The sequence below is a fragment of the Corvus hawaiiensis genome, chromosome 13, assembly GCF_020740725.1.
Source record: "Corvus hawaiiensis isolate bCorHaw1 chromosome 13, bCorHaw1.pri.cur, whole genome shotgun sequence".
NCBI classification, from domain to species: Eukaryota; Metazoa; Chordata; class Aves; order Passeriformes; family Corvidae; genus Corvus; species Corvus hawaiiensis.
In genome coordinates, this window is record NC_063225.1 from 6,254,538 (window position 1) to 6,268,980 (window position 14,443).

A 14,443-nucleotide genomic window follows, 5' to 3' on the forward strand; every position below is an offset into this window, starting at 1 on the left:
CAGGAGGATAAAGACAGCAAAAGGAGGAAGATATAGAAAGAGAAAGGGGAAAGGCCATCAGCAATAACTGCTGTTGGCACACAGAATTGCCTTGATGAAATAAGCACGATCAGGAGGTCACCACAACCTGTCTTTTTAAATTGCTCATTACAATTTTACCAGGCAAGCATTGCACCAAGGGCCCTGCCTGTTTCCCCAGCCTTTTCCCTCAATTTCCGCTCAGCCAATGCCTCTGAGACCAGCTCTAGCTAATTTCCTTAAAGACATGCAAGCTGGTAATTCTGGGAAGCACAGATAGTCGGGAATAACAAACACAACCAAAATTAGATTAAAATAACCTGCTGATAAACAAATTACTCACCCAAAATACACATTGGAATTAGGCACGGTGGGGATCCCTATAATCACATCGCCACCATGTGGCTCCCGGTCCTTCACATCCCATCCAGCCTCAGCACCCCTGGCATGGGTTTGTCTGTGCTTGGATAGCAGGTGTCCAGTTCTATTCCGCTCCCCCCAAACTGGGAATGGTTTGCCTGGTTTATTCTAGGGTTTGGGTTCACTAAAAGCAATATGCCCCAGGGTTAAGAGTGACCTGGAGGGCGTCTCACACCTCTGAGCTCTGTTCAAACAGGATCCAGCCCCTCCACGCCTGGGGGTCTTGAAGACACAGGAGTGTTCAGCAACGAGCTTCCCAGGCCCTAATACAGAGCTGATTCAAGAGATGAAGACAGATGTACAGAGAAGAAATAGAGCAAAGCCCAAGGAAGCTGGAAGACTGTAGCATGTGCATCCTTGGACAAAGAGGAGAGACTTTGGGAAAGTTGCAGTGCCTCATCCCACGTTAGTTTATCTCTAGCTATCAGGAACTGCCTCCTCCTCCCCACCTGGACTGAAGTGAGCATCTAGAAACTGAAGAAGGAAGAATGGACACTGGAGAGAAAGAATGGACAGGAAGAAGTAACACTGGAGGGTTTGACTGTAATACAATAGAGAAGAACAAAAAAGCTTTTGATGCTCTCATGACAATTCAGCACCACTATAGGTATTTACCAAGCAAGATGTTCAGCCTTTACTATAAGGTCAGACAGAGTTACCACGGTGGACCAGACAACAGATATTAAAAAAGCAGTGAGGCAATGGAGGAAGAACTTGCTGTGAGCTGTTTTCTGTGTGCATGTGGGCATGGCAGGTGAGGAACAGCAACTGGAGGAACAGCATGAAAGGATTGGTAAAATACTCTGGGATGTTTGCAAAGAGCTAAGTCAGGAGTGAGAGACTGGCTGACGATCAGACAAGAAATGTCTTCTCCATATCAGTAATCTGAGCTTTCACTGATAGAAAGGTGCAGCACTGCCATTAGAAGGGACTTAAACTTCTACTCCTCCTTTATTTGCCATCTCTTTGATTATCACCACATGGCAATCACTGGAAACAGGGACGCAGGACAACCAAGGTCACTCATGTCTCACTGAGTTTCGAAGCCTTTCCTCCCTGTTGTGGATGAAGCACAAGTTTGTTGTGTCCCATTGCTAATTTCTTTAGACCAGACTTCCCCCTCTGAAGCACAACAGCAACAATTTCCCAGGTCCATCTGGATTGGCAATTTTTCTTACACTGATGTCTCTTTTTCAGGCATATCTTGCTTCTTGCAGTTATGCACCTGATAAGTGAGCATTTAGCATCAGCTTCTGTTAGGAAGGAGACAGAAGCCAAACAGTTTCTAGCCAGCCCATGGCTCTGCAGGTGGACAAAATCTCAAGTAGAGCTTATGGAGCCTGAGATGAAGATGGATGTTTCTGAATCCATCAGGGAGACACACTGCCATCTGCCTGCTCCCTTTAAAACTACTGTGTGCTCTCCCAGTGCAGCTCTGCTAAAAGCAAGAGGGGACACTGAACCTCCAGCAGAGCCCCGTGTATAACCATAACCCCTTGGATGACTTTGGGCTGAAGCACTCAAGGATAGGCCCACAGGGATACCCCCAGAATGGCCACCTTCTTGTCCTGTCTCTTACAGCCTTCAGCACCATCAAAATACAATCTCCCCAGCATTTCCCAGCAAGCAGGTTACTGGAATTCTCAAAAAAAACCTAACAATAATCAGTCTACCACTGTAGCACTTTCCAGGATTCCTCCCTTCCATTTAGTTTGTATCCCACCTAAAACATGCTCACGTGCTTCTGGGTGCTTTGCTTTATCCCGTTTTCATAAGCAATTTTCATGCTACAGCATTCACCGGATTTGATCCTTAACTTTCCAAGAACCCTTGCACCACTCAAATGCACTGAGGCCATGGCCACAATTATGTTAACCATGACAAAGAAAGATGTCCTGGTGCAATCCTGAAAAAAAATTCATCACTTTTCCAAGCATGGTGAATTTATCTCAAGGAACCAGAGCTGTTTCTCACATCTCCTGACCCACACTTCCCAAAAGATACAACCTGCTCACATTTGTATGCAGCTACAAGAGCAGTCTGCTCCAAAAGCCTGGAGCTTCTCATGCCCTCAACCACAGGGCAGGGAATAAACAAGACATTCTTGGCCACTCAAAACTCCAGAAATCATCCCAAAACCACCGTTCAGGCTGACTTGTGGTACGTGGTGCTCCATTTGATTTTACAGTATCAGCCCCATTTCCTAAATTCCAACTCCACTGCCTTAAAAAAAAAAATAGCTGAAAATAGATTATGTCTTTTCCTAAAATCACTTTACCATTCACAACCAAACAACACTGCTGTTATTCACATCCTTTTCTCCCTTTCCATGGAAGCAACAACAAATTGGGAAGGACAATGAGCATTTGTCGCTGGCTGGAGGAAATCCCCATCTCTCCCATTATACCAAGCCCAGGACAACCAACATTCCCTAAATACCAAAAATAAGGGTCCAGCCTGGCTCCCTGGGCAGTTTGCCCCTGGGCACTCCAGGCACCATCTCCCACAGGGCTGAGGGAGCTCCAAGAATCAGAACTGGTATAGGAATCTCCTGCACTACTGCCTCTTTCCTACACATTGTTCTTTGGGACCAAGGGACGAGGGAATACCAAGGCAGAACGAGGTTCAGCAGGATCATTCTGTCCAGCAGCACAGCACAGAAAGGAAAGTCAGAAAGAATACGAAGAAAAAAGCTTACTTGATTTCAGCAGAGCTGCCAGAGCCCCAATGGCTGCCCTGGGGAAAGAAGAGAGATGGAGAAATAATGTCAATTTCTTCAATAATTTTTGTAACCTTCATCTTCACAGTCTTCTGGGCCAGGCTTCCCAGATGGTCTAAACTGACAGCTTATGATGGACTTTGACAGAACTGCAATGTTTTACACCAACAGAGGATCCAGCCTCTGCAGCTGTCTCTGTTATTCTAAAAGACCATTAGCCCTCTAGCTTTACTGTTACACTGATTTGTAGTGACCATTAAAATTTAAAGCAACACCCACATATCCAAAGTGATCTAGCAAGTCTTTAAACTGCTGCCCCAGAGCTTTTTCTTTGTACCAGAGACTCAGCACATGCCCACTCCAGACACAAGTGCGTCTATCTGCATCAGATGATAACTTTCATATCAAGCTGGGACATTGATGCCAATATTTCCAGCAAAATCCCACTCCTTTTTCTATTTCCCCAAAACAAACTTCATTCCTATCCTCCCTCCCAGCTTTAACTGAAAACAAAATTGAATTTCTTAACTGAAACCGCATCTTGCATTGCAGGGGTATTTAGAGGGCCCCAATCAGAGGAGGACTTGTAAGAAAGCTGTTAAATCTCTGTAGTAATACTGCTTGCAGTGAGAGTAAGGGCAGGGACAGATATTTCTGAGGCCCTTCTTGCCCTTACCTGCACATTTCATTGTGCAGGTAAGCAAGTGAATATGCCTGAGGTAGCACAGCACTGGTTTGACTGGGCACTGGTCACTGACATTTGCAGCTTGAGAAGCTGAGCTGAGACATCATTGCTCCCCAACTTCTGGAGGCAAGTTCCTTCCTCATGTGGTAAAATCTCCATCCCACATGTCTCACAGAAGACTTTCTTTTCCAGTCATGTTCTGCTGGAGCAAGATCCCTGTTCTAACCTGGCTCACTGCTGTGAAGTTAAGTTCCCAGAGCTGATTAAATAAATACAACTACGAAACCTCCATGTGCTAGGATTCCTTAAAATGTAATCTCTTTACAAACCAATCCCCAAATAAAATTGTATCACAATCCATACTGAGCCAATTATCATCCTGCAGCAAATAAATATTTTTTGTCACCAAGCTGCTGTTCAATATGTGTCCTAACAACAGGTGACACTAAAAGATTCAAGAGCTGGTTCTTGCTGATACTGGGTCAACATCTCTATCTAAAGTCATTGCTTCATAATGAAACTATCAGAGTTCAACAGCAGCTTTACAAACTGCAAAGAAAATGTGCCCAAATACAGACAGAACAGGAAATCACTAGCTAAAAGTCTCATTAGTGGAAGCACAGCCATGCTTTCATTGCTTCTTTAGCTCCAACTAAACAGCAACCATTCAGATGGTGAAGGAATACTGTCATCCCCCAGCTATTCAGCCTGCTCAGACAAGGAATACTCTACAGCCACTTATCACTCAGTCTCTTCCCCAGTTTAAAGTCTGGGACAAAGTAAACAACTCTAAGCAAGTTAAAATTCCAGCCAGAGCATCTCCCAAAGCTCACACTCCAGTACGTGCCTTTAAAAAGGGACTGCTCTACATACCTATACTTTACAGGCCTAATGTGATGTCTCAATCACAAGCCAGAGCAGCAGAGCGATGAAGGAATGACCAGAGTATCTCTGGCTCCAAGCAGAAGAGTTCTCAGAATTTCCTCTAGGCATCTGATTTATTTTGTAGATGCTTATGAGCATTGCTAAGAGTTTCAGCAGAGCTACACCACTGCCATAAAGTCAACACTGCCAGCAAAATTCCCATCAGCCAATAAATCAGCAAATCTGGATCTTCCAATACTTTTGGGGGGGCGGCCTGTGAGCCACGTTGTATGCAGACAACTTCATTCATCCTCAAAGGATCCCAGAACTCCCAGAGCATGTTCTCAGACAGTCTAATCTCCAGTTCCTGCTGCCTAAGTAGGGTCTAGGTGCAGGCCCAGTAGACTGACCCCAATGATATGCATTGCTTTAGAACAGATTTTGAGAGAAAAAAAATAAAAGACATGAGGATAAACTGCAAAACAGGTAAAATAAGTTTAAGTGATAGAACAGACAGATTAAGCCAGCCTAACCTGGTATCCTTCTTTGATAAGATAACCAACATTTTCTACACAAGGGAAATGTGGTAGATCTAACTTATCTCTACTTCAATAAAGCATTTGATATGGTGCCACACTGAAAATTATTAACCAAGATGGAGCACATGGGGATTAGTGTAAGAGTTACAACGTGGGAAAGGAACTGGTTAAAGACTCAATGACAGGAATTGTGCTGGAAGAGGAATTATTAGTCTAGAGGGAAGTTATGTGTGGAAGTCCTCAAGGATCTTTTCAGACTGATCTTATTTCATCTTTTCATTAATGACCTTGGCACAAAAAGTCAGAGTATACTAATAAAATCTGCTGACTGTGTGAAGTCAGGAGCTGCTGCCAATAGCAGGGAGTTCAGAATATCTTTCAGGAGTAACAAGATGTTCTTGGGTTCTGAAGGAATAGAAATGTGATGAAATGTAATAGTCAAAGTGCAAGGTTAAGCATTTAGGGTTTAATAAGGATTACTGTTATGAGCAGGAGCTCATAATTTGGAAATTAGTAGAAGGACACCCTGGATATATGAGCCCATTAAGGGATGACGACAAGCATGACCAGCAGGGTGACAACCATGAAAAGGACAGATCATGTCTCAGAAAAGCCACTGCCAGTGGAGAAGGGGAAGCATGAATGTTCTCATACAAGGCTTCACCTGAACAGCTGTGTGCAGAACTCAGAAGGAACCATGCAGAAATGTGCCAAGGAAATCATTATGGTAACAGAGACATAACTCATTAGGAGTCTTAAAGATCGGAGTTTAGTCACCTTAACAAAATGATAGCCAAGAGACAACTGGATTGTTCCCCACAGACACACTGGGTGACAGAGAAGTAAACACTGAGGGAGGCAGAGAGATACTTAGGCTGAGGAAAAAATTTGGCACTAGGACAAATGGATATAAAATGGCCGTGAATAAATTTAGCTGGAATTGAAAGGATAGGTTTTAAGCACTGGAAAATGAAGGCATGAAACATCCTCTTGGCAGCAATGGGACAAACAACCTAATGACTTTGAAAAGGCAGCTTGGATTGCTTTTAATGGGACTGCCAGGCCCAGTTACCAATGAGGGAAGGGTCTGAGAAAAGTGACCCAGGAATACTGCATCCCTATAGCCTTACATTTTAAACACAGATATAATGGGAATGAAATGAGAAACATGTATTCTAAGTGCAGAGTTAATCAGCCAGCCCAGAAAAGAGCAGCTGCACCAGCTTAAGATGAAGTCCAAAGAGTCCAGTGTCCTGTGGCCAGCAGTGCCAAGGAAAGCAAGCAAGGCCACAACAGAAACAGTTCTAGGACTTGAAGAACAGACTCAAACTCCAGCAACTTGTGGTCCAGAGATCCCATAAACTAACAATGGTGCCTTTGGGAGGGGTTTCAGCTCTTAGCTGATTTTGCTCCCATATATTTGCCTGGGAATTTTTGAACTTGTGAAAACTCTTAGCATTCATAATTATCCTGGGAAAGTACTTCACACCTACATTGTGTAGGGAGTCAACTACCTGCATTTGTTTTAAGTTTGGACTTTCAATCAGCATTGTAATTTGCACATTAAGTCAAGTGTTAGCCATCCCCAAAATATTACCTGTCTTTGATGCTGAACAAAATCAAACATACAAAACACCCTATGGGAACCAATAAATCATCAAAGAGGAATAGAAGCAGAATAGGCTTTCACTGAAAGCAGCAGCAAGACCACTGAAGCAGCAGTAGGGCTACAGCAAGCCAAGCAAACAGTGTTTGTGATAATACCAGCATCTCTTAGCACCATGTGGCAAACCAACAGCATCTTTGCTGGCATCAGGAGATACGATGAGATGAGTAAGCCCAGGACAGGAAGACAGAGAGAGGAGTTCATAAATTGTGCACGAGAGCAAGGACAGGGCTGGAGGAAGATGAGAACAGGAGGAAAAGTTTAAGAGCACAAGAAAGATGACTTGATGAGCCATATGCCAGGCCAGAGAATTTCATAGCATGCCCAGAGCAAATCTCTGCATTTTTCTCAAGAAGGAATGGAGGGGAGATGAGGTGGAGAAAAAGGGATTAAGTCATTAAAAAACTTGCCAAATCTGTCCAGATATCTTCCCCTGATTTTCTGTGGTAATACATTAGCAAAATCTTAGCTGTTTTGTCAAGTCCAGTGTATCCCAAAGAAGACTCATTTATATATTAAAAAAAAAGATGTGCAAATAAAGTTGCACTATCTTATAAAGCATAATAATAAATGCTGCTCCATAATCAGAAAACATTAAAAACTCCCTGTAGTAGCAGTCGAGACAGCCGCTCTGAAGAATGGAAAACTTTGAAGTGTTTCCAAGTCAGCAGCTTGGGTATCTGGGCAGGAGTACAACTAGCAGACAGATAGACAAATGCAACTTCCAGATCCTGTGCTTAGGAACCAGCAGCAACAACAAAGAAAAACTCCATGTCCCAGGCCAAAGCACAATTGGATTAGCCAGTAAAAAGGAGTCCTGTGCCCAGATCACCTTTTCAGATCTGAGTTGCCAGGATATTTTTTTGCTGGAAATCACTGCAGGCAGAGGTGCCTGAAAGCCAAGATCTCAGTTCACAGCAGGAGGCACTCTGATGGACAATGCTGGGCCTCTGTTTCTGTCTCTTGAGGAAAACAGAAGGACTCCTGGAAATGCAAAACCTCACTCTAGAAGAGATACATGGTTGATGGCACGGAAGGATTTTAAGACTCACAGAATACATTGATGTTGGTGCACACCCACCCAGGACTAGTTTGGAACTATGGACAGGGGACAGCAGAAAAGCCAAAGACTGAACAAAAAGGGCTCTTCAGATCAGCCCCCAAGCAACTTAACTATCCCACCTTCTATGAAATTGTGCCTTCTACAGGCTAAAACACAGAACACCCTGTTCAAATCATTGAATGAAAGCTAATGACTAGATGATTTATTATAAACCTCTTCAACCTGATGCCTGATTTAATTCCTTACAGCATTCATACCTGGATGATAAAGACATAAAGCACTATTTGTATAGAAATGTAAGAAAAAGTTCCATCCCTGCCTGGCAACCCATGTTGCTCAACTCCTCTTGCTCTTCACCCTGCTATTTCACATATACTCACTTGTTGCTGTCATGTTTATTCATACCAAAAGCAGTGTGGGGATATGTATTTGTACAGCACCTGGCACAATGGATCCCTGACTCCGAGCTCGAGGTATCACAGCTTACAGGCTTAAAGCCCCTAAGCTTCCACAGCCCCTGTCTCCAGGAGGAATTGTGTCCTCAAGTGTACACATTATCTGGCTGCATTTTGCCTCAAACCCCTGGGACTCATACTTAACTACTGGAATTTATACAGTCACAGAACCACTCACTGTAAAGACAATTTCACATTTGACAACTGAGAGACATTCAGAAACAACACATAAGCACCACAGCAATAGGTGCTTTATAAATCCTACCAGAAGGTAGATCTCATCCAAGGCAGATGCCTTGAAAGTAGTTTCCCTTGTGGCCCAGAAATAGAGATCTTAAATATGCATGCACTTGCACAGTGATTTGTTTTAAAGACTTAAATCCAGCAGCTTCACATCTTGGAAATATGGGTGGGCAAAAAGCTGCTTATGCTGCTATTTTCATAGCATTGCTAGTCTAGGACTTATGCAAAAATACCCACCATCTTGTCCTCTTTAATTCCAGCTTGTTAGCAAGGCATTAAAACTTACACTAATGGCAAAGTTTGCTTACAGTCTGCAATGTCCCACACACTGCCAACAGGTGGAGTTTGGAGATCCAGCTGTTGTGCACAGATGTGCTTTCAGTGTAATGCTGAAAGATGAGGGGGGAAAAAAAAAATAATCACACACTACTTTTCTAATGGATACATCCATTCCAGTGACCAGCATGCCTCAGTTCCCAGGTTCAGCTGAAAACCTTCACTGCAGTATCTTCCAAACACTTCTGCCTGCTCTGCAGCCTCTCAGGTTAAAATCAGTGAAAGGATACAACCTTCCAGCCTCTTTCATCTCTGCCTCCCTGAAAGAGCAGTGACTCCAGGCTTATCCTCCAGGCATCCTTACAATTATCCTACTTTCTCTTGTGTGCAACGAGTACAGAAGGAGAGACAGCTGTATCCTAAAAAGTCAAGCTACTCTTTACAGCTCTAAATTAAATTAGCTTCAAAGTAGTAACAAAGAAGAACAAGGTACATGAAATGCACTTAAAACCTTGCCAAAAGAATGCCCAGGCATTTCTTTCAGTGCAGGGCAGAGTTGGCGCTGCCTCCCCCGGCAGAACCCATACCTCAGAAGATTATGTCAGCTCCCTCTCCAGGGTCAGATGTCACCAATATGGCTGAGGCAGGCTGTGACAGCTTGTCATTCACATCAAGATGAAGGGGCTGGAAGGTTCACAATCAGACAGTATTCTTAACAAATTCATCACCCAGGCAGTTCCATGGTGACAGTGTGAGAACCCAGCTCTCACACCCCAGGGACACGTGTAAGAGGACTGGGAAAGGGGCTCAATACTATCCTTGATTGATTAAGAGGAGTGGTGAGGACACTCATCGAGGCCACCTCTGCTAACAAGCACCAGCAGAGCCCTATAGAACATCTCATACACAGTTAAAGTGTGTCAGGGAATGTGGTTAAATCCCCCTCCTTTCCCCAGGCAGCTGTCTTCCACTCCCAATCCAGTTACTACTCAGTTCAAAAGGGCCTCATGTTCTGTTGGCTCACTCCTTAGCTGTCATTTTATTTGTAGCTCATCCATTCCCAGCAGCTTTTGCTTTGGAAACCCCAGGGACTGACATGAAGACTGGACTGCTGACAGGAGACTGTGTGCTTCACACATGGGGGAAGACATCCAGCCCCATTTTTCTTACTTCTGGCTCACTCAGCCTTAAACTTTTTTGACTGTTGTGTACACCCAGAGTAAGGGCAGGGAGAGGGACATAATCCTTGTACCCTACTTAGGGCATGATGAAGTCAAATGACACTTATTGGTGACATACCCAGGAACTCTGGGCTCAAATCTCAGCAGGGCAACTGGGACTTCTTTCATTAAGAGAAATTGAACTGCAAGTGCTTTGCCACTAGGGAGTCTCTGATGGTGAACTATCCTGAGAGAGTCTGGGAGCACCCAGGGGCTTATGACGCCGGAAAATAAGGCTGCACACATCCCACACTGCTGGCAAACCACTGCAAGGTCTCCATTTTATGGATACCCTCAATTACTGGCAGTGAAATATCCAAGGGCAGCTTGTGCTGCTGACAGTCCAGGTAGGGAAGTATCTACCATGTCACTGCTTGTGCCCAGAGCTATTCGAAAGCATAAAAGGGGGGCTGGTTTCAATGCAATCAAGGCTAAGAGCTGCAGTTCTTCCTGACTGCTGGTTAGTCCAAACCACCTCTAAGGCAGCAGTAATCGCAGGGTACAACATCTCTTGAATGCACTTTGTAGTGAAGGTGCTCTTGAGCTGTGTTTTAAATAGCTACCTTTCCTGCATGGAGCTAAGCTGCTGTGGTGGATGGAAAACCTGAGTTCTCATTTCAGCTTTTCCGGTGGTTTTCAGAATTTTGAGGTCTGTTTTGTTTGAGGTTTTTGTTTGGCTGGTCTTTTTAACCAAAGAAATAAACATCTTTCAGAGAAGCTAATTGAAAAAATTGTACAACATAAGAAAAAGGACACGAATTATGAAGCTGAAGGACTAAGAAAGCATCATCATCTTCCTTGAGCTCCTCCAAGAAAGAAGACTGACTTGTATAGAAGCCTTTTCTTTAAACAAAAGTCAGATGTTTCAGAATAAAGGAGGAATAACTTATATCGAACACAAGATAAAAAACTCCATTCTTTTAAATCTAATAGTACTGTTTCCATATTACAAGACCCTAGAAGTAGATCCATCCGTTTGAGTTTATGTTGCACTTCCCCTCTGGTCCTATTCAGATGAAGCACATCCATAAAGTTCAGCCAAAGGAAACTCAAAGTTTAAAATCTCTAGGGAAGAGGTCTGGATTGCAGAGGGGTTTTGGATAGGTCAGAGCAAGAAGCTGTTTCATGCAGCAGGTGCAAGTGCAAAAAGATACCTATGAAATTAATCTTCTTGCATGTAATGCATTTATCAATCCCCATGTGCTTCCCAAGGAGGTATCATTCCCCTTGTTATGCACACAGGTCAGGCTGTGTCTATCCATTACCCTTACCTAAATACCAAAAGGATGGTGGACAGGTTAAGACCTGCCTGAAAAGCTCATATGCAAGTGGAATTTCTACAAAATATGCAGAAGAAAATGCGTGGAATAGGTCACCAATATTTTTGTCTTTTCTAGCTATTTCCACTTCTCAACCTTTCTAATGATTGTGTTCCCTAAGTACATCCACACACAGCCCTCCAGCCCTAAATTTAGTGTGAATTGGGCACTTTACAATTTGTTGGTCCTAACTGATGCTGCCAAACAGGAACTTGCTTGGAAATACTGGGGCACTCATTTGTATGCCACGTGTGCACACAATACTGAGCTTAATTGGCACCATTAAATCAGTCTCAAATTGAGAACAATGCATAAACATGCTTGAGAACCACAAAGTAACATTCACTTACAGATTCACAATAGGCATCTTGACCTGAATTTAAAAGGCATTTTTATGTCTAAACAAGCAGGTAGCACTCAGCAGGATTTTTCAAAGCTCCTTTGAATACTAAGGTCAGAACTACCTTTTAACTGTACATGTTAATCCATTAACCTGCTGAGAGGCTTTCTTTTATGCTTACATTCCCTTTCTTCTTCACACATTTAAATATCACTGAAAATCTGGACATTCATTCAAAAAATCAGCTCCCACCTAAGTACTTTCAGTCAATGTCAGTAGCTAGTTTTAAGAAATTTTTCAAATGTGTCTTTTGTGTGAGAAAAAAATGCCCATTTTACCCACCATGTATGTCGAAACACAGGGCTGCAAAACACACGTAGAATAGTGCTGGAAATGTACAATACTGACTAGTTTTGCCACAGGTAAGCACGAAGTTTTGGGGAAAAGAAAACGTTGCAATTGCAGAGCAGGGAGAAAAAGCTTATTAATTTGCCTGGGATTTTCAATAAGGGTTTAGCAGAAAAAGTCATCCTGCTCTTCACCTCTCTCTGTGGTTTCTGTCTTGCTGGATAGAGAGGGAGGGGTGGGGATACTGCTGTATTGTGCAGTGTATCTGCAGGAAAAGGAGCAAAGGTGTGGAAAGCAGACAGCTTTCCCACTGCCCTGCAGCAGCATTCTGGACATAAGACCTCCAGGCTGCCATAGAGGAGGCAGCAGAGTCATCTGAGGATGATCAGGTTGGCACAGAACAGGACAGATGCTGCAAATGAGGATGCATCTTCTGCAGAAGCTGTGCCTGCAAGCAGGCTGAGCCACCACCTCCAAGAGCAGAACCCCAACACCTGCTGTGACCCTGTCCTTGTCCTGTCGTCATCTCCACAGCTCTGCAGGACAGAAGTAGGACATCTGACTGCAGGGAAGGCAGCCTGCAGGTCAGAGATGAGGCTCTCTGCAAGCACAGTACCTCGAGATATGCAGCATTTCAAGGAACAGCAGTGGGAATGGCATAGGTAGGGTCCTGAGAAAGAACGTTTGTTTATTCATTCCACTAGAACGCACAAGAGTCAGAGAAACAGTTTTCTCTGCTAGGTCACCATGTTGCCTTCCCCACAGCACTTTGCCCAGCTGGTGCCTGAGGTTCAACATGCAGGAAAAGACTTTGACTCAGGCTTTGAGAGGAGGAGCAGGAAGACTGCCGTGCCAGGGGCAGCCAGAGCACAGACTCACCTTCCCCCCCCACATCTACAAGCAAGGGGATTTGAGAGCAGGCAGTTCACACCAGCCTCCATTGCAACACAGGTCACAGCAGCCCCGTGGAGGCTGCTGGTAAGGCAGCATCTGGCTGTTCTAGCCTAACCCTGACTCTCATCCAGTCAGCCACAGACTAATGAATTTGTTCAGTTGCATATCTGGAACTCCTTATTTAGCAATAATCTGGTCACATCTTAATGCCTGTGCCTATTCTTCACAACATTTAGCTAGAGTGTTTAAAAGAAAGATAAAGTCAGTAAATGTCAAATGCACCAAATACTGGGTCAAATTCTCTTGATATTTGCTGTTTGAAAGCTTCAATATCACACTGGCATAACTGCAGGGGATTTTTGAAGCTGCAGTTTGCCAAAGCCTAAATAATAAAAGTTAGGGGTTGGGTTTCTTTTTTTCCCCCCGCTCTTCCACTGGAAATCTTCCATCTGATATAACCCAGCCAAACTCTGGGGTCTGAAAGCAGACCATATCAAAGCCAAGGCTGGTAGAATTTGAGCTGTAAATATAATAATAAAGTAAAAGGGATAAATAATTAAAAGGCATAGGAAAAATCCTGAGCATTATCGGGATGGTTCTTCCACATGCCTGTTTTTTCTACACAGTAAAATCTGGAAGGTGGTTAAAGCTGGAATGACCACAAATTTTAAAGTGCAATTTTAAACAACAATGAAAAACAAGGAGAAATTAAGCTCTTGACTAGACAGTGGCAGCTGTTGTGCCATTGCAGCATATGCCCTATAGTCCACACAAAGCCCAAACTCTATCCCCTTAACACAGGGGAGGAAAGAGACATATGGAATAGATGATCTGGAGTTACAGGATGGTCTCTCTTTTCTATTCTGCAATAATCTGGCTTGTGCTGTCTCAGAGCCATGACCTTTCCAAGGTTTGCGCTTCAGGGGGAGTTTCCATTCCCATCCCCAGAGCTGCAGCCATCCATGTTGGGAAACAGCAGCCCTGTTCTTCCTCACCAGCCACTTCCTCAAGTTTTCAGGTTCTCCCCTCCACATTCCAAGCCCTGTCTCCAAACACCTCCCAGAGCAGCTCAGCTCTGGGTTTATTTACAGATTTTGCTGGCATTGCTGCAATTCCAAGTGTTGCCCTGTAGACAGAGATCGAGAAGAGTCCTGCCAGCATTAGTGAGCCAGAGCCCTGTGCTGAGTCTGTGCCACTGCTGTTACGAAACCTTCTCTCCCTAAAAAATTCATTTCCTCTTCATTGGCAAATACTCTATTATTTACTTTATCTATTTTATTCTCTGTAATAATTTTTTTATAACTATTCAAAAGAGCCTGAAATACTGAAGACTTTGCAGCTCTCTTTCTCTCACCCACTGGAAAGGAGTCTCTT

The 14,443-nt window shown here is 43.8% G+C and overlaps 1 protein-coding gene across 1 annotated transcript in view; it reads right to left on the reverse strand.

Annotated features, from left to right (window-relative positions):
* AGBL1 (AGBL carboxypeptidase 1) overlaps positions 1 to 14,443 on the reverse strand; it is a 272,244-nt gene that overhangs the window by 224,249 nt on the left and 33,552 nt on the right. The window contains exon 6 of the mRNA XM_048318195.1: positions 3,137 to 3,174. Within this exon, the coding sequence (XP_048174152.1) occupies positions 3,137 to 3,174 (38 nt within the window). The remainder of the gene's footprint in view (positions 1 to 3,136; positions 3,175 to 14,443) is intronic.